The sequence below is a fragment of the Oryzias latipes genome, chromosome 4, assembly GCF_053564925.1.
Source record: "Oryzias latipes strain Hd-rR chromosome 4, Olatipes_Hd-rR_3.1".
NCBI lineage: Eukaryota > Metazoa > Chordata > Actinopteri > Beloniformes > Adrianichthyidae > Oryzias > Oryzias latipes.
In genome coordinates, this window is record NC_136240.1 from 7125637 (window position 1) to 7146122 (window position 20486).

Below are 20486 nucleotides of genomic sequence, written 5' to 3' on the forward strand. Positions count from 1 at the left end.
AGATCACAAATCATTGAAGAAAAAAGGTTCAGAGCACTGTCTAGTGGGTCTAGATGACCCAACTCCCAACGTTAAAGTGCCTAGGATAGCACAAGGGTTAAGAAGTTCTTCAATCCTCCACTTGTTACCTGTATTTATACCAGGGTCCCTGTGAATACTCGATTCTGATTGGCTGCTAGGTGTGCATTAAAAAGTGATAATCTACTGTGATAATGCCTGCCTAAAAAAGACGTTCCAGCTACGTAGCTTATGTTCCAGATCACTGGCTTCTTTAAACAAAACTTTAGTTTCATCATCTGGACAAAAACAAGCGGAAAGAGGTGAACTTTCTCTTTGATATGATGCTTTATTTAACCCAATCATGACGGTCAGCAGATCCTTCCCGTTTCCAGGCCAAGTCTGTTCCGGCTCAGCATCAAATAAATATAGTCTGCTTTTTGGGTAAAAAGCGATCTATCCAAAACAAATAACAAGAATATAGTAATGTCACCTGTTTGAACTGGTTATCTGTGTAAAAGACACCTGTACACACCCTTAAATAGTCAGACTGCTACCTCTCCACCATGACCAAGACTAAAGAGCTAAGAAAGGACACCAGGGACAAGGTTGTAGACCTGAACAAAACTGGGATGAACCCATCTACATTAGTCAAGCAGCTCGGAGAGAAGAGATCAACTGTTGGAGCAATTATTAGTAAATGAATCTTCCTCCTCCTGGAGCTCCATGCAAGATCATAACTGGTGGAACAAATCTGGAGAACTGTGTGGAAATGGTCCAGAAGTACATGAAGGAACTGGTCAATGACCTGAACAGAGCTGGAACCCCAGTAAAAACGGTTTCTACGATAACACACTGCATTGTGGATTCCACTCACTATGTTTGAAGGGGATAAAAGGCTCAATTGAATCCAGAGGACATCACAGCCAAGCATGAGGGTGGAAACATCATGCTTTGCTGTTTCTGCAAAGACAAAAGGACGAATGGAACCATGTATGAAGAGATTTTGGACAAAAAAACTCCCATCAGTGAGAGCTTTGAGGATGAACCATGTCTGGATGTTCCAGCATGACAATGATCCTAAACACATCACCCAGACAACAAAGGAGCGTCTATGTTGAAGCATGCCAGGGTTCTGATGTGTCCTAGTCAGTCTGTGGACCTCAGTCCAATAAAGAATCAGTGGAGGCAGTTGAAAGTCTTTGTTGCACAGCAACAGCCTCAAAACATCAAGTATTTGTTTTTGTTTTTTCTGTCAAAACTAAATCATAACTGTAAATAAACATATGACATTTTATTTAGCTAATTTTTGCATTTATTCAAACATTATTACCAGTGGTTGTGGCCTTTCTCTCTCTCTTTTTTATTTTTTTAGCATTATTCAATGAGAAAACTACACTTTAGTGTGTTTTCACACACACACGCACACGCACACACATAAATATACACATATATTATACAAGTTTGATTCTGTCTTTTTTTATCAAACTGGACAGTCATGACTGTCACTTAAAAACTTTTTTTTTTTTTTTACAAAATAAGAATATTTTAGACTTAAAAACAATTTACTTGAAAAACATTTTTTTTTTTTTTTATCAGTTATAATAGTGTTTTAAATGAGCAGAGATTGAACTCACGTTTGTTTTGGTTGTTAAATTGAGATTGAATTTGATCTGAATAAAAAAACTAAGATTCTTTTGACCTAGTTTTCGGTGTGTCGAATCTCTACTGATTCAATGAGATTCCCGCTCTTCTTGTCGCGGTTCTCCCGGTGGTCACGGTGCGTGGATGGTCTGGGCACGAGCGCCTCTTGGCAAATAGCAGCCTTCGGTAGGGGGGCGGTGTTCCCGGTCAGTCCACGCCCCTGAGACTCGGAGCTGCACGCTGAGGATCCGGGAAGGCTGTTGACCGCAGACGAAGAGGAGCACGCTCTCCACAGCCTCCTTCATCGCATGAGAGCGCACGGTGCGCATCCACGCTGAAACGCACGGTGAGTCTGAATTCCACCCAACCCCGGACCTCCAGAGAGGCACCCACCGGGGATGGACCGACTTCACCCTGATCCCCGTTAGGTCATGATGGGGGGGGGGGGGGGGGGGGGGGGGGGGGGGTAACGGGATCTGCGCACGTTCAGGGTTGACTTTCTGCGCAGGTCTGCCATGAATCACAGCTCCTGTGACTCACGTGGAGCTGCGCGGTCTTTGCTGTCTTTGTTTCACTGGAAGAAGTCGTAAGTTAGAAAAAAGCAGGCGTCCTGCAATGCGGCTTGTGTTTTTCCACGCCGCTTCTCAGACAGGACTGTGTGTGTGCCGGCCCGGACTGGGTGTTTTCCCAGCATGTCTGTTCTGGGACAAATGGGATTCAGAGGAGTTTCCTGTCAGGAAGGGACCAGGATGTGGCCCGGTCAGCTCCTTTCATGGGCTGACTCATCCACAAGGACAGGATTTTTCCTTCAGATTAGCTGAAATGACTGCAGACTTCTTCTGAGCTTGTGTTTGATGTTTATTCACACATGAGAACTGCCAAACTGGACATTTCTACAGCCATTGTTATGAAAAGATTCCCCAGAGGATTCCACTCTGCTTCAGCTGTCTGTCTGTGTCTGTGTGTGTGTGTGTGTGTGAGGCGGTCTTAAGTCACTTTCCGGCTGTGTGCTCTGTTAAAGGTTTGTCCTCGGATGAGTTTGACTTCAGCACAAAGGCACAGCTGTGGCATCTGTCTACACTGTTTTCCAGTGCTCATAAAACAAGGGTTTGAATTCTAATCTGAGTCTGGTTTTGAAGACCAACTCCAATGAAAATTGTGTTTTTAACAAGTTCTTATGACATTTTTCCGATAATAGAGGACATAAAGGAACGAGATTAAAACTTTATTTCTGAGAACATCTTTATTCAAACTGTGAATCAGGGGGAGATGAAGAAATGCAGTTTAAAAAAGCTCTCAGTTGTGACGCAGAAACTGTAATGGGTGGGCCACAACATCCCTGGTCTTCTCCGTTCTGATGACCTATAAACAAATAGATCCATGTTCGTCTTTGTTTTCCTCATCTGAGCCAGAAACTGGATCTAAACTGTCCGGCTGGATAGCTCAGATATTGCTCATCGTTTTTGTTGCACTTGTAATATTCGATTGGGGGTGTGAGCGGCTGTAAACTAGCAGGACAGCATGTAAACAGATCGATGACGGGAAGTGGGGGCAGGCTTACTCCACGCTAATAATCCCGCCCACAACTCAGAGGTAAATTTCTTAGGAACTCCTGCCGCTTTGAAGAAGATATGTCCTAGAAACGACACTGATTTTTTAACATTTATTTTGGCTAAAATAGCATAATCATCATCAAAAGACCACTTGCAACGTGGTTACAATCGATCAAAAGATTATCTGAGTGGGACTTTAGGGACACATTTACACTCCACTGAGTTCTTAAAAACCAGAATCAGGGCCTTTGTTTACCTGCAGGTGAACTCTGGTGGTTTATGTTGGTGAGGAAGCAGTTGGACTTTCTACAGACAAAAGAGAGGAGGAGAACTAAAAGGAGGAAATGACATGAGCTTGTGTGTTAGTAGGAAACAAAAAGCTCACAAAGGGAATGTAAAGATGCATACATCTTAAAAAAACAAGTTTAAAAACACGGAGTGTTGAGGAGCTGAAGGCTGACATAAAAGCCAGTCTGATGATGACTAGTGGAACTGGCTGCTTTTCTTCTTCTTTTTCCAGAACTCCAAACTGTGAGGGAAATTCAACAAGAAAGGTATGTCACAACTTCTTTTTTAATATAATTTTATAAAGTGTTAAACAAATAACATTAGGTCTATTAAATGAACAAACTTTGGTTCATATTACCAAAAAAAAGAGTCAAACTGAAGAAAAGTAGACATTAAAAACACATTAAAATGAATCCATGAGAATAGAGGTCAGATTAAATCCATAACTTCTAACTTTTTCTTCCATATTACTGAAATAAGTTTAATCACAGACTTACTTTCTCTTATGGACTTTTTAAAAAGTTTTTGTGGTTTGCAGCAGTGTGCTGGTGATAGCTCCCAGCACAACTGTTGGATTGTACTTTTTTTTTAAAGAAAAGACGATTGAACAACTGGTGACATGAACAGAAAAAACCTGCTTCATCGGAGTCCACCGGATAGATCTGAGTAAGATAAGTGCACTTATCTGTAATTTGGCTGAATACTCCACGACCCTTTGCAGTAGATGGGTCAGAGTAAACATCTCCCTAATGGCTGTTCCAAACCCTTCCTGTTGTTACGACGGTGAAGCGGAAGAATCAATAATGACATTCCGTATAAAAATGTGTGGAGAGGTATGAGAAGCTGCACATTTGAAAGCCCACAAGCTTTTAGGACGTTACTCAACTCCTGACAGGAGAATTTACCGGGGAGGCCAGGTTTGTCACTTTGGAGCTGCAGAGGATCAGCTGTCCGTTTTGGTGGTCATAAATCAGCGATTCTGACGCTGTGTGCTGCAAATATTGCGTTGTTTCCGCGCCCAAACAGCCCGCTGCCGGAGAGACTCTGGAAACAGAATACTTGCCACCATAGCGCTTTTACAGAAGGTAATCAGAAAGTGAGAACACAGCGCGGCATCAGGGATCCGCCTCCGTACATCAGCTTTTTGCCGGACTTTTAACGGGTGAATGGCTCCCAGACTGTGCCGCATGTACACAACCAAAGTGCTGATATTTTTTTCTTTCAGTCATCCTGTGTGCAGATGGATGTGAGGCCACTCTGTAAACAGAGGAGTCCAAACATCTGTCAAAAGCTTCCTAAAACAACCCGTTTATCCACTCTTTTTTGGGCTCCTACATTAAAATGAATGCTATGTTCACATGCGTGCAACTTAGCGCCCAAAGTTTACCACCTTTTTGTTTAATTATGACAAAAAAAGATAGACAATCAAGACAGTAGTTTAATAAACTAAAACATTTAAAAACATTTCATTTCATAATTAGAATTCAGACGGTACAATCTACAGTGTTCTGATATGTAGAATAAAAAACAACTTTCATATAAACGTGTTGTTGTGTGGAAATGCTAACAAACCAGACGAAGGAGGGAAAATGATTAGCATTGTCTGCCCAATTGCTCTGACTCTGTAGGACTCTAGGCTGTAAAATGTAGAAAAGGGCAGACGATGCTAATCATTTTCCCTCCTTCGTCTGGCTTGTTTGAATTTTCATGCAGCAGTCTGAGAGGCAAACCAAAGACCAAAACTTGTCCATCTGACCTCTGATTATAGCATGATAATTAGTGACTAAACTAGCTCACTGTATCCCATTATCTTTGACATTTCACAACCTTTTAGTTAGTGCCGCATTTTGGGTTTGGTGCTTTGGGTTATTAATGATGCTCCTTGTGATCAGCTACGCTCACATCATAAATACCATATTTTATTTCCATACTTTGGTTCTTGTTCAAAGAACTGAGATATTTGCTTTTAAGAGGACCGGGAGTTGCAAACTGGTGGGAATCAAATCTGGCAGTGTGAATGCTCCCCTACGTAAAGATGCATTACACCAACATGTGGGAATCAGAGAGAACATGCAAGACCAATTTAATCCATCTTTCAGTATTCTCATATTTCATTCACACATATCAGTGTTTACCCCGCCTTTGCCCTACAGTATAGTTGGAACCAGGTTGGTTCCAGCAACTCTAAAAGGGATTTAGTGAGTTATGACGATAGCTGGACATATTAAGAAGTGCTTCCAACCATCTCATCTATTGACTCCTTCTTCCTACAACAAAGAGTCTCTCTTATATTTCTTTGTGTTTCTGGGTTTTAACAGCCTCCACAAGCTGGAATGTTGAGTTCTTTTCGAGCCCACTAACCCGCTCCGTTCTCAGGTCTTCCAGAGCCAAGCCAGAACTATATTTGCAACACTTGAAGGCAAAAGTGTTCATGCTAGTTCATGACTACGATTGCATTAGATGCAGTTATCTTCTGACATGTTGTTTTATCATGAAACCCAAAATGGAATTATAAAAAAGAAAGGTTTAGCATTTAAACGACTACTCTACAAACATTTGGGACATGAATGATGGTGGAGTCAGAAGAAAGCTAGAACATTCTACACCTAGGTGTTCAGAATGAAAGCTGTTTCCCTCTCACAGCAAAAACTGACCCTTAAGAAAGTTAAAAAAAACCTTGTTTTAAGATAAATTTTCACATTTTCTGTCTTGCAAGAAAAAGTAATCTTGTCAAGAAAGTTTTTCTGTGGCAAAAGAATCTTGTTTTAAAGTCCCACTCCAATCATGTTGTGATCTATTATCAAAAATTCAAAATCTGTCTTGTTTTTTAGGACATAGTTTCTGCAGAGCGGCAGGAGTTCATTAGAAATTCACCTCTGACTTTTGGGGGGAACTGTTGGTGTGGAGTAAGCCCCCGCCCCCATTTCCCATCATTCATCTGTTTACAAGCTTACACACTAAAAAGTCAACAGTTGGGGTATTTGAACCCAACACTAAGGTGATTGTAATTTAATGTAATTTATTTCAAAGTTATATTGTGTAAATACTTAGCCATATAAGAAATAACAGAGAAAATGAATATGGGTCATTTTGTACCCATGTTGCGCATTAGAGGGGTAGTGATACAAAAACAGTTTTTATTCAAAAGTAAGAAATGAAAAAATAAGATAATCATGCGTGATGGTCTAAAACTCAGCCGGGTCACTTTTGACCCATGTTGCGCATCAAAGGGTTAAAATAAGAATAATTGGTAAGGTAATTCCTTCTTCACCCTACTGGCAGATTCTTTTTTTGTTGTTGTTTATTTAAAGAAAACCTTTTCAATGTTTTTGCAGTGCAGTACTCTGTTTACCTTCTCAGTCCATGTTTCTGCTCTTCCACAGCAGGCACCATGATTCCTGTGATGGAATTCCGGCAGTTCTCTGAGCAGCAGCCCGCGTTCAGAGTCTTGAAGCCGTGGTGGGACGTCTTCACCGACTACCTGTCTGTAATCATGCTCATGATCGGCGTCTTCGGATGCACCCTGCAGGTCAGGCACCATCTGAGGAGGCTGGAGGGAAGCTCAGATGAAGGCAGCTGCTTTGTGACGTTTTCATTCAGTTTAGTAAAAGCCTGCAGGCTCTCTCATATAACAGTACAGACCTTGCCTCTGCACTGGCATCTGTCCAAAAACACTAATTCTGGGCTTTTACAACCTGGCATGTGTGCAGCAAAGGAAGCCTTCACCCATCAGGGGTTTAGCTGTGGAAATATTACCCCACCCTGCCCCTCTTAGTAAACATCAAACTCCTGAGGCCCCGGCCTTGACTTCTCTGTCTGTGTGGACGCTAACATGGCAGCCAAAAACCACCACATTGGAGAGTTTTATTGATTATTATTTTAATCCTGGAGAATATACAAAAACACTTGGCTGAAACCCTGATTTACCAGGCTCGGCCATTGTTTTATGCTTTCACTGTAACAGTTTGGAGGCAGCCACACTACCCCATCCCCCCCATGTAATTATCCTACAATCCAACTTTTATGAGGCCTTCATTTAGATTTAAAGAAGCACATTCCTGCCCTCTTAGACCCCCGCAGCATACTCCGTTCTGTGTCTAAAGGCCCGTACACACCGGGACGAATATTCGCCAGGCGTTATTCGCCGGCGTTTTTCGCCACGTTTTTTGTGTTCACACCCAGGCGATTTTCGCTGACGATGAGTGGAGTGAACATGCAATTTCATTCCCTGACATTAGATGGCGCTTAATGTAAAACAGTTGTTGTAACTGTAACTGTACACAAGGTGGCGCTGCGCAACTTTACGCTTCTTAAAGTCGCTTTTCACTCAGAAGAAGAGAGCAAGTATTTACACGGTTGTCAGAATCAAACAAAGAAAACATGAATATTTCAAGCACCAGTAGCTCCAACTGGTGCTTGGTTCGGGGATATTTTAGAATGTCCGTCATTATTTCTTCGCGGCAGTGTAGACGCTACTTGGCGTCTATCTTCTTCGCTGGTATGTGTGCTCAGCAAGGCAGTTTTGTGTTTGAGCGCCCCCAAGTTGTGTTTTACTGTAACTTCAGAAGCTCCAGACACGTGAGCAAAAGCGCCATTCTCATTGGTTGAGTAGATTTCGACGCGACGCGTCGAAAAAAAAAAACGAACCCGAGGCGTTTTTTTTTTTTTGACGCTTTAATGCGTGGCGTTTTTTCGCGTCGGTGTGCACACTCTCGTTGGTGCCCTTTGTTTAGTCACGAGGCGTTAAACGTCGGCGAAAATCGCCGGCGAAATTCGTCCCGGTGTGAACAGGCCTTCAGGTTCCTTTTTCAGATAGGCGCCTCCAGGATTTTAGTAGTTTAGACCTTGTTAATTGACCGTAAGGAGTTGCTAATTCATTTTTATGTAGATTTACATTTTCAAGAACTAAAGTAACAGGAGCACATATTCATACGATGTTAATTAGTACTAGATTTAAATTGATCTTAATAGAAAGGCAATCGATTGCACTTTGTAACTGTGTTAACTGTCAAAGTCCAAATAAAGAGAAGGAGATGTTAAAGTGTGCTAGGAAAACAAACAGTAAGATATTTAAGAGCAGCTGTTGGGAGTCTATGGGGTTACCGGTGTCAACTGCCTTCTTCTTCGCCGCGCGGCAACTTTGCTGCTTGGGTATAAAAACTGGCATTTTTGATGGTCAAAACGGCATTCTTTACACCAGCGGTCCCAAACTCCCGGGCCGCGGACCAGTACCGGTCTGTGGGTCATTTGGTACCGGGCCGCACAGAAAGAATAAATAACTTGCATTACTTCCATTTTAATTATTTCAGATTCTGAAAGATGTTTTATTTTGAAAAATTGCCCGATTCTCTGTTCCATCCGTCTGTGTCAACTTTGACGCAGGCCAAGGCGCTCTTCTCTGTCCCGTGACAGGTTACCGCTAAAATAAAACCCAGGAGCTAGCAAAATGAATAAAAAACAAACGTCTTTGGAAAGTTTCTTTGCCAAGAGGAAAACGCCCAGCCAGGAGACAGAAGATGAGCCTTTGACTCCCCAAAAACAAGAAAGCTACATTTAATAGACAGTACTTGTTTTTTGCACCATCAGTGTGGGAAGGAGAGAAGATGATGACACCTGTGCGATGTACAATGTCATGCGTATCAAAATAAAAGGTCAGGGATCCTCTTGTCACGTCTCTGTTACTCGTTTATAGTAGTGTAGCCTCTGTAGTTATCCGCCTACAGTGTTGAGACCGGTCCGTGTGAACTTTGTGTGACGTCATACCGGTCCGTGGCGTTGAAAAGGTTGGTGACCACTGCTTTACGCCACTTTTCCTGGGAATTTGTGATACTTTTTGCTTGCCACAGCTGGACGCCTGGCCAAAAATGTGTTCATAAGCTTGACGCCCCAGTCGCATGTCGGAGGAGCTACCACTACATGTTTTCAGTCTGATCGCTACATTGAGCCGTGTCTGTGTGTGTCTCATTCCAATGCATGGAAGACACGGCGGATATTCAGAGCGGTGACGTGCGCTGAAGGCTGTGGCTGGTGAGGCATATTCACAAACAAATGAGAGGCCTTAACAGGTCATTTTAGAATAGCAGAACATTGATGTACCACCCATCATATTTCAAATCCTCCACAAACAAAATACTAAAACGTAGTTTATGACTAGACTTACATGTCTTGAGACCAAATCTACAGAAAAGAGTGCTTGAAAACTGTTTCAAAATAACAAATCAGTCTGCAGTACCCCCTAAAATGCCATTTTTCCTTTCCCCCCTCCTAATGTCCACATCGGATTTTAAATAAAAGTTCAATTTAAACTTAAAATCATTTTTTGGATTGTTTTATTAAAGCCTTTAACTGTGTAAACATTTGTTTTAATATACCAAACTTTCAAATATTTATCCATGGAATATGTATCCCACACATAGACAGTAAAAACAATGGATGAATCAAGGTGTGATGTCACCCATGGTAAATGCCTTAACTCCTGCTCTAGCGAAATAAGGCAAAATCCCTTACCATTGCTTCCTGATACGGGCGCCGCCATGTTGAAACCAGTCAACAGTGATTGGTCCAAGTCGCTGTGAGTCATTATATTTTTTGGCAAATACTGTCGCCATTGCCATAGAGACGAAGACTCGAGCGACACCGACCAGTCACTGTTGACTGGTTTCAACATGGCAGCGCCCGTATCAGTAAGCAATGGCTCCTATTTGGGACCACGAGAAGGGAGGAGTTGAGCTGTCCATTGCTTTTACAGTCAATGGTCCCACAACATGAACATAACCCTGTTACCAGAAAAGTGAAGGTTTACGTTTCATGAGTTTTAAAGCCCAAAAAAACACACCAAGGTGAATTCTACAGACTAAAACAGACTGAGCTGTGGAGGATGCTCTCATACGCACACACACACACCTACTCCACACACACACACACACACTAAGGTCAAACCTTTACCTATAAATTAAGTCCATTCGTCTCTCCTTCTGGACAAAAATCTCTGTGTTGTTCAGCGTTGATCATCTGTAAACTATTACTTCATGTTTTAAATAAAAATCCTCCTTTGAATTATTTTTTTTAGATCACATCTGCCATTTTTGCTGTCAGTCAAAGCAAAACATAAAATACTGGCTCTTATTGAAAACACTTTATTAGGAACAAATAAGGAACAAATCCAAGCTCATGAGCGTCCTCTCTATTGAGGTAATTGCTACTGCGCACCTCACCGACTATTTTTGGCGTTGGTAAGGGGTTGCTTTGCCAAATCTTGCAGTTGTAATAGCAACCCCTAGCTACCCCCTGGCGCCTCCCCTGTCTTTCAAGCTCTTCCTGTTTACTAGTTACTGTGGCTTTTTGCATTTCACACATCTGCAAAAAAAAAAAAGGTTACCAGGGGCCTCACAGGTTTTGCAAGTAGGAGGCTACTAAGGAGAAAGTAGGAGACTGCCAAGTAGGAAAGTAGGGAAAAAAGGAAAGTAGGAGGCGCAGACTTGGGGGGTATGGGGGTCCTCCCCCAGGAAAACTTTGGAAATTAGTAAAGGCTTTTTCCAGGCATGGAGATGTTATTTCAGCTGATTTGAAAGCAGTAGATAAGGGGAATTTACTTCTTAACTTCTACTCTATCCCTGCTGACAAATATAATTTCCCCCAACCGGTTTCCTGTGACTGCTTATCTACAACACAACTTCCAAAACGTTAGACGAGGAGCCCCTGAAGGACCATTGTTGGAAAGTAAACTTACTTGTAACACCGTCAATGAAGTGTTTCCTTTTTCATCACACATACACTCATGTTTCTGTTTACTTTAGTACAGCAGCACAACACTGTGCTGAAGAATTCCACTGTTGTCCCCCATGAGGAGCTGTGTCAGTCAGTCACCTGTAGTCTGAACTAGCGCACGATAATGACAGTATTTTCTGAAATTGTTTACAAAAATGTAATTGCATAAAAGTCATTCATTCGGACACAACCATAGCTTCATAGCATCGTAGCATCATACCTATGGAAGCATTTGTGTAGCATAATTAAAAATAAAAGTCAAACCAGAAATGCTTTTTCATTTTCAAAATGAAGCTGCATTTTTTGACTCAAAATTAAAACGAAAAAGCAATCCACCAAAATGCTTTTTCATTTCCTTCTTCAACATTGCTGTTACTTAATTAAAATGATAATGAAAATGGTATTTGACATTTCATTTTCAAAACGTTCTCTGGTAAATGTGTAGCAACATTCATTTAGAAATGTCTAATGTGACAATTAAAATGGATTAATAGAAATGCTTTTTCATTTTCAAAATGAAGCTGCATCAAATGACACAATTAAAATGAAAAAGCAATCCTTCAAAATGCTTTTTTCATTTTCTACTTAAAAACCGCTTCTTCTGTGTGGCCTCTAGGTTACATTATTTTTTTTATTTAACTTTTATGTATCAAGGCAAGACAGATTAAGAACGATGCTCTTATTTTCAAGTGTGGCGTGGCAAAAGGCAAGATACAAAGCTCATTGGTAATGCGTTCTTCTCCCCTTGTGTCGCACAGTTCAACTCATTGAGACAAAATAGTTATTGGATGCACACAAAAAATCCTAAAAACAAATGCAAAATGTCTGCTTGCCATAAAAACACGTTCAAATCTAGAAAAGAGTCACGGGTAAAATTGAGGTAAATATGACAAATGTGATAGTACTAACTCTGATGGAAATCTAACTTTTGATGAACATTCTACATGTGTTTTTGCTGGAGAAAAAGAAAATTAAAGTTAAAAATAAAGAAAAATTAACTAATACTTGTTCAATCCATTTGCAAGACGTACAATTAGTCATTTCCTGTCTGATGTTTTGAGTCTCTCATGATGTCATAGAGTAGTTTTAGTTCATTCTCCCCTACAGATTAGATTATTGAGGCTTTTAGTGCATTTGTACAGTTCACTTCAAAGTTTCTCAGCGGCATTCTAAGTGGGTCAATATATGGCCAGTGTCTTAAAATCCAATTATGATGCCTCTGCTGTGACTTAAAAAGAAATCAGTGTGGTGCTACAGGTCATGGTGTTGCTGCAGGATGCTGTTTCATCAAGAGTTGTTGGAGACTGACCTCAGCTAGCTGGTTAATAGGAAAGTTGGTTTTTCTAAAACCTCTAAATCTTCATTTTTTGGTGGGTTTAGACAGTTTAGCCAAAACCTGAAGATGCAGACGATTGTGTAGAGAAGCATTAGGATGTAAAATATAGAGTGTTCCACCTGATGTTTTTGAATTATTTGTATTAATTGCATCGTCTCCAATCTCCAAGACTGGCTTCTATGTTGATGGAGTCATGTTTTGATTAGAGGACCTATTTGTTTTTAAATTTAACTTGAAATTCATTACATTATGATAAAACATGTCCACCCATCTCCCCTCCTCTGTGCAAATTTACTATTTGCCACAGCTGAACCCCTGAAATAGGCTGGCTCCTATCTTTAGGGAAACATGACAGGAAACCTTCTCTGGAATGTGCCGCAGTGCTTTTGATGGGCTCATCTGCCCAACCAGAGCTGGTGACCACTGAGGAAGAAAAAGAGGTGTGGCTCCAATAGACTTTTAGCTGAATAACTGCACTTTAGTTGTGCCTGTCAGTGCACTGATGAGCTGATGTTGTTTAAGATATTCCAGCATTGGGCTGCACGGTGGCACAGTGGTTAGCGCTCTTGCCTCACAGCAAGAAGGCCCCCCAGTCCAAGTCCCAGCTGGGGGGCATGAAAAACACAACATCAATGGGGACCTTTCTGTGTGGAGTTTGCATGTTCTCCCCGCACATGCATGGGTTCTCTCTTCCTCCCACCATCCAAATACATGTTTCATAGGTTAATTGGCAACTATAAATTGTCCATAGGTGTGAGTTTGAGAGTGAATGGGTGTGTGATTGCGGCCTTGTGACAGACTGGCAACCTGTCCAGGGAATCCCCTGCCTTCACCCACAAGTGGGCAGGTTAGGCTCCAGCAGCCCTGTGACCCCGAAAGGGACTAAACGGAATAGAAAATGAATGGAGAAAAAAATGAATGAATATTACAGCTAAAGACAATTTTTTGTATTGAATATGATGCTGAGAAAACTTTTTTTTTCTTCAGTCTGCTGTCTTTAAGACCTGGTTGCTCTGAGAGCTGAAGCAGAGCTGGCATGAAGCAGCCGTGCCCAAAAATGACGTTCTAAAGAATGACCCCATCGGGCCAATCACTTACTTCAGTTCCGCTTCTAAGTCCATCAACATGTGAGCTGTTTCTTTTATGCACAGTCTAGCTTAAATATAAGAACCACATATGTATTAATTCAAAGAAAAAAACTATTATTGGCACTCTAAAAGCCACAGTTAGGGACCTCACACAGGGATTTATGATGGATTTCCTTCCAGACACAACCAGACTGTTAATTAATATGGTTTTAAACCAACAACCTTATTGATTACAAGTGTAGTCCCCTGTCTGCAGTGAGTGACCATACATCTAATATTTATGGCATAAACTTCCTGTGTTGGTTTATCTCTTTACATCCACGTTGTCCTGTGAGTTTAGTGGCTTTGTTCGAGCTGTCTTAAAAAGTAGGTCATGCGAGAACACGCTCTTGATCCACTTCCCGTCATCCATTCTGGTTCATGATTCTGTATCCGGGCTCAGTCTGCATACAAATGACACACCAATACACTTTATGGTTGTCTTATATCTAATAATAAAATTTTGTTGCCTGAGGACAGCAAACATGGTGCTCCTTCTCGATATATTGATGTCTGCTTCTTTCAAAACTCACTCGTAAACAAAGCTGTTGCTGCTGTTGCTGCATATGTAAACACATTATTAGGATTATTACCTCGTACAGAATATGGTCCTAATGTAGAATATGGTGTAGATGGAAAACGTTTTTGTTTTTTTTACAGGCATTCTGTGGTTAGTTTAGGTGAGTCTGTGTTGTTCTTCTATGTTTAAATTAAAATGAAATTAAAATTCCTGTAATTCCCTCCAAACAATTTGTATTTGTATAGTCTTTTTCTAATTTTCCTAAACAGAAATCGTCATGTTACAGAGTCTGTGAAGCTCCTGGGATTCATCTGTTGCCTTTCCTGCGATCCTTAAACCTGCTGTAAAGTTCTTACAAATTAAATTTGTCTGAACTTTTGAATCTGAATTTTCTTCATACCCTCTGTCAATAAATACATGAATCTCTACAGACACACCAGGTCACAAATGTTTAAGGACTGAACTCTCTCTAGGCTCTATAGAAGCTTTTCTTCTTTTTAAATGAATCAGTGAATTATTCTGCTATCTGATTGGCTAGTCAAAGGCAGCATGCTGATTGGCTACTAAAGGAGAAAGACGCTACCATTTTCAGAAGGTGTCAAAAATCCAAGGTTGTAACTTGATGTGTGTGTTAGTAGATCTGTTTGTTCTCACTCTAGAAAAAACGCTTTTGTGTGTTTTTACTCTGTTTGCAAGAAATGAATAATATTTTCGAAGATGGAGAATATTTTTTGCAATGAAATAAATCATTTTTTAAGTTTTCAATCTTTTTTACAAAAACTTTAATATTTTTTGGAGCCACAAATCTTTTTCATACAAAGACAAATTTGACTGAGCACGAGCATAAAATGTTTCTACCTTTGCAATTTTTTTACAGAAACACTCTTTGTTGCAGATGCAATTTTTTGTTACAAATCTGAACTTTATTTTACAACAAAAAATTACTTTTTCCTTATTTAAAAGTCTTTAGAACATAAAATAAATGTAAAAAAAAATCTTAATATTTTATCAATTTTTGAACAATACATGTACTCTGGACTAATCATCTCTCACTATTTTGGTTTTTTTCTAGATTAACAAGTTTATTTCCATAATTCTATCCACATGTGTGCAGGACTGAAACTATTTTTGCAGTTTTTCAATTACTATCTCATCTAAATGGACCTGCATTTAAACGAAGGCTAAAATTTCTCTTAAAATATATTCATTTTCTTTTGTCATAAAAGACATAAGGATGCAATAATTCCCTTTACCTACGATCATCAGTTTTGGATCGGTTTCAGTTCGATATGTGATTTTTGGATTACAAAACAACAACCACAAATGAAAAATTTTAATATATCCTTTTTTTAATTTCCTAATAAGCAAGTAACAATGATACATTTATTACATTGCATCAGGCTCATACTAAGCCTGGTGTAATGTGATAAAACAATAAATAATAAATCCTTGATTCTAGCACAATTGTTTGACCCTTTTGACCTAAACACATTGGTATGCAGGAGGAATGCAATGTTACACTTTCTCCATGATTCAGTTTAATTGTGTAACATTAGGTTCAGTTTTCAGTTGAGAATTGTGGCAAACCTAATATGTACATATTTTTCTTTGCTGCCATATTTTTGTGTATTGCTAACCTTCTTCATTTCTTGCGCTTTGTTTCAGGTAATGCAAGACAAAATTATTTGCCTTCCTCAGAGAACATCACCCCCGAATGGCAGTGCAGTGGAGCTGAAGTCACTGTTGCTCATGCAACCCAACACCTCATCGGGGCTTAGAGAAATGTCTGGCCTAAAAACGAATCTGGATATTCAGCAATACACGTTTATCAATCAGATGTGCTATGAGAAGGCTCTGCATTGGTATGCCAAGTACTTTCCTTATTTGGTTCTCATACACACGCTTGTTTTCATGGTGTGCAGCAACTTCTGGTTCAAATTCCCGGGCTCCAGCTCTAAAATAGAGCATTTCATCTCAATGCTTGGGAAATGCTTTGATTCTCCCTGGACCACACGAGCTTTGTCCGAGGTGTCTGGGGAAAATCCAGAGGAGAAGGAGCAGAAGAAGAGTGGGACGTCTCGGTCCAGCAGTGTTGTTTCACCCGGGGAGGTCATTCTAGAGAGGACACAGTCCTTACGGTCCATCCCTGAAAAGATAGTAGTTGACCAGCCGGCAGCAAGTGTCCTCGATAAGAAAGAGGGCGAACAAGCAAAAGCTCTGTTTGAAAAAGTGAAGAAGTTTCGACTGCATGTGGAAGAAGGGGACCTTCTCTATCTGATGTATGTGCGGCAGACGGTATTCAAGGTGGTCAAGTTCCTCGTGATCATTGCCTATAACAGCTCTCTGGTGAATAAAGTTCGTAACAGAGTTCGTTGCGAAGTTGAGATCCAAGACATGACGGGCTATAAGAATTTTGAATGTAATCACACCATGGCTCATCTGTTTTCTAAGCTGTCTTACTGTTATCTGTGTTTGGTGGCTGTCTATGGACTAACAAGCCTGTACACCTCCTACTGGCTGTTTTACCGCTCATTGAAGGAATACTCCTTTGAGTATGTCCGTCAGGAAACTGGCATAAATGACATCCCAGACGTCAAAAATGACTTTGCTTTCATGCTGCACATGATAGACCAGTATGACCCGCTCTACTCCAAACGGTTTGCAGTCTTTCTCTCTGAGGTCAGTGAGAACAAGCTGAAGCAGCTCAACCTTAACCACGAATGGACTGCAGAGAAACTGCGTCAAAAGCTCCAGCTGAATGCCGCCAATAGACTTGAACTTCAGCTGTTCATGCTCCCCGGTTTGCCCGATACGGTTTTTGAGCTAACAGAGCTGCAGTCACTCCGGCTTGAGATCATCAACAACATCACCATCCCTGCCTCGGTGTCTCAGCTGGAAGACCTCCAGGAGCTCTCTCTGTACCAGTGCTCTCTGAAGCTACACACCACGGCCACCTCCTTCCTCAAAGGGAACCTGAAAGTACTCCGTGTGAAATTTGATGACAACAGAGAACTTCCACACTGGATGTATGGTTTGCGCAACTTAGAGGAGCTCTACCTCACTGGGTCCCTCAGCTCTGATGCCTCCAGGAATGTGGTTCTTGAGTCTCTGCGTGAGTTGAAGTCTCTAAAAACACTATCCCTCAGGAGCAATTTGACAAAGATTCCCCAATCAATTGTGGACGTGTCGAGTCATCTGAAGCGACTGTATTTACACAATGATGGCACTAAACTAGTGATGCTCAACAACCTGAAGAAGATGACCAATCTGATTGATCTGGAGCTGGTGCATTGTGATCTGGAGCGCATTCCACATGCAATCTTCAGCTTGACAAGTCTGCAGGAAATTGACCTGAAAGAGAATAACCTTCGCTCTATAGAGGAGATAGTCAGCTTCCAGCATCTTCGAAAGCTTACCTGCCTCAAGCTGTGGTACAACAGCATCATGTACATCCCAGAACACATCAAAAAACTAGGCAGCCTGGAGCGCCTCTACTTCAGCCACAACAAGATTGAGATACTGCCCTCTCACTTGTTCTTGTGCAACAAACTGCGCTACTTGGATCTCTCCGACAATGACATCCGATTCATCCCCCCAGAAATCGGAGTTCTGCAGAGCCTGCAGTACTTCTCTGTCACTTGTAACAAAATTGAAAATCTACCAGACGAACTCTTCTTCTGCAAAAAACTCAAAACATTGAAGCTGGGCAAAAACTCGCTGTCTGTACTGTCCCCAAAAATTTCCTATTTAGCTCTGCTGACCTACTTGGAACTCAGAGGGAACCACTTTGAGGTTCTGCCGCAGGAGCTTGGTAGCTGTTCTGCTCTGAAGCGAAGTGGCCTTATTGTGGAGGACATTCTGTTTGAAACTCTGCCTTCAGATGTCAGGGACCAAATGAAGGCAGAGTGAGAGGCCTTACTGTAGCCGCAGTGCCTACGTTTGTTTCTTCCATTTCTTTTTATGAAGTCAGGACAACATTCTGGTTGAACGCAGCTTTAATTTCTCTAAAAAAGGAACACTTGTCTTCATTGTCATACTTTGTTTGACAGCAGCAGGAATTTTTCATCTAGTTCTAAATCCATCTTGACAGTATAGTTCAGCATTTTGAGAATTTAATGTATGCTGCTTGGATTTCTGTTGCAAATTTCAGGAAAATTCAAAAAGATCTTGACATTTACAATAATACTAAAGCAATACTTGTATCGGTAAAGTTTTGCATCTAATAGTGTTTTTTTGCATCGACTGACATGAACATGTCTGCAGATATTCCTGCAGGTTTAGATCGCCTTTGATCTACAAAGATTGTGAAGGCATCGGTGCTTCTGCAGTAAACGTCAGCAGGGCCGTGTGCTTTTAAGGTCTATTAAAATCTCAAAGATGAAAAGATTTCTGTTTTCAGTGCTTGTACAGCAGCACTTTAGTGTGCTGGGTAACAACTCCAATGCCTAAATGTGTTGTTGTTGACTAAAAACGCGTCTTGCTGTTTTCCTACATAACTGAAAACAACTGTTGTTTTAACATCCACAGTTCAGATATCGACAGAAATCCATAATCCTGCATCCCTGCTGAAATCCTTACCTACACACTAAACAGGCTTTAGCTCCTCCCTCACAATGTCTTTTTAACCTTTTGGTCTATTTCTGTTGTTGTAAAATGTCTCTAATGATCATATCTTCCATAAAAAAAGCTAAATATTCGGAGCACTTCGTGTAAAATTTTGCTTTATTCTGTCAGTTCTGTTTTAAAGGAGGGATTTAAAATGTGCTATTTATGTATCAATTTTATCTTCTTTTCTTCAGTAGACTGTTAAAAGACACCAAAGGGCATATCTTATATAATACAATGTAAAAACGTGTTTAAAGATCTGTACTGCATTTCAAAGTGCATTAAACCGAAAAAATGATGTCAATGTTTTGTTTTTTGACTAAAATTGTAAAAATATTTTGAAAATTCCTAAAAATACATTTCAGCTAAAAAATGAAGAAAAAAAATATATTATTTGATTAATGACAGAACCACAGATGCAGCACCTAAGGATACGACAGAACACTTTAATGTTTGGGGTTTTTTGTAGGGATACCACTCTTTATCTTATGATCGAGAGAGAAATGTTAAATAATTGCAACAATTCAGTAAAAAAAAAAAAAATAATGCTTGGTTTTTGAAAACATTACCAATTATTTCAAAACTGTTTTAGTTTGGGGAATTTTGGATGGACTCAGTTTGCTGTTTCAGTAAAAGAGTAAGACTATGTTTCACGTGTGTCACAGCAGGCATGTCACTGTGGTTGTCCTGTTACAAAGACTTGAATGATAGTTTGTCTACGTTAGTTTAAACTCTTCTGTATAACTGATTGTCTTCTTGAAACACTAGCTGCTAAGCTTAGATAAGATTATATATTACCTTTGGCACACAAAAGAACAAATTCTTTATAAAATAGTAGCCATTTTCTAACCCAGAAGTAAGACAACTCTATATCTGAGGCGCCGCCTTTCGATCCTTGTGGGTGCCGCCCTTTTCATGACGTCTTCCTACAGCCAGTGTAAAGATACGAGATGTGCATATTGTGCAAAAAGTGCGTGTGTGTTTGCCGGGAGTCGGGGCTGAAAGCTCAGACTCTTCCTGGAGGGGGCTGTTCTCACTGGTCTACATCACAATGTGAGGACCCGCTGATTTTCGTGAAAAGGGAAGGGGCTGGAGCTCAGAGAGCAGGTTTTTAAGGGGAATACTCAGAAATGCGGATCAAAATACCGCCTTGGAGTTTCTTTTAGTGAGAAACGAACAATATAATACAGTTCAAAACTCAAAAAATTGGTTTAGCATAATAAAGGCCCTCTAAATGGATGGCAGTGGCTCAGCGGCACGACCCCTGCTCCCCCCAGCCAACCGTCGTTGTGTCATTTGGCAAGACACTTCACCCTCCCTGCATCCAGTAAAACTCCCGCTGGAGTGACATGCCTCTAATCCTTTAAGTAGACAATTTAGATAACAGCAGATCATGATTAATTGTATCAAATGCTTTTTAAAATCTATGAACACTCCAACTGTATATTTTTTATTATCTTTTTGCTGCAGGAATCTTTTCAGTTAACTCAATTAGAACCAGCAGTTTGAATCTTTGTGACCTGAATCCAAATGGTTTTTCACTAATTACTCCAGTTTTTTTTTTTCTAAAGAACATTTTAGTTTAAAAGCAAACCATTTTTTAAGGATTTTTTGATGGATGGATGGATGGATGGATGGATGGATGGATG

At 40.6% G+C, this 20486-nt stretch overlaps 1 protein-coding gene across 2 annotated transcripts; it reads left to right on the top strand.

Annotated features, from left to right (window-relative positions):
- The first annotated feature begins 1840 nt into the window (after nucleotides 1-1840).
- lrrc8c (leucine rich repeat containing 8 VRAC subunit C) lies at nucleotides 1841-19135 on the top strand. 2 transcript variants are annotated; one of them, XM_004067634.5, is made up of 3 exons: nucleotides 1841-1987; nucleotides 6866-7011; nucleotides 15898-19135. In XM_004067634.5, exons 2-3 carry the CDS (start codon nucleotides 6874-6876, stop codon nucleotides 18139-18141), a joined length of 2382 nt encoding a protein of 793 aa, XP_004067682.1. In that variant the 5' UTR covers nucleotides 1841-1987; nucleotides 6866-6873; the 3' UTR covers nucleotides 18142-19135. The 2 variants fall into 2 exon arrangements, with proteins under 2 accessions (XP_004067682.1, XP_078802614.1); XM_078946488.1 differs by lacking the exon at nucleotides 1841-1987 and adding an exon at nucleotides 3715-3748.
- The last annotated feature ends 1351 nt before the right edge of the window (nucleotides 19136-20486 follow it).

What these genes read in the sequence shown, in the direction of transcription:
- lrrc8c (XM_004067634.5), top strand. Translation starts at nt 6,874, where the DNA reads ATGATTCCTGTGATGGAATTCCGGCAGTTCTCTGAGCAGCAGCCCGCG. An exon ending in TCTTCGGATGCACCCTGCAG is followed by an intron (nt 7,012 to 15,897) that starts GTCAGGCACCAT and finishes GCTTTGTTTCAG; the next exon opens with GTAATGCAAGACAAAATTAT.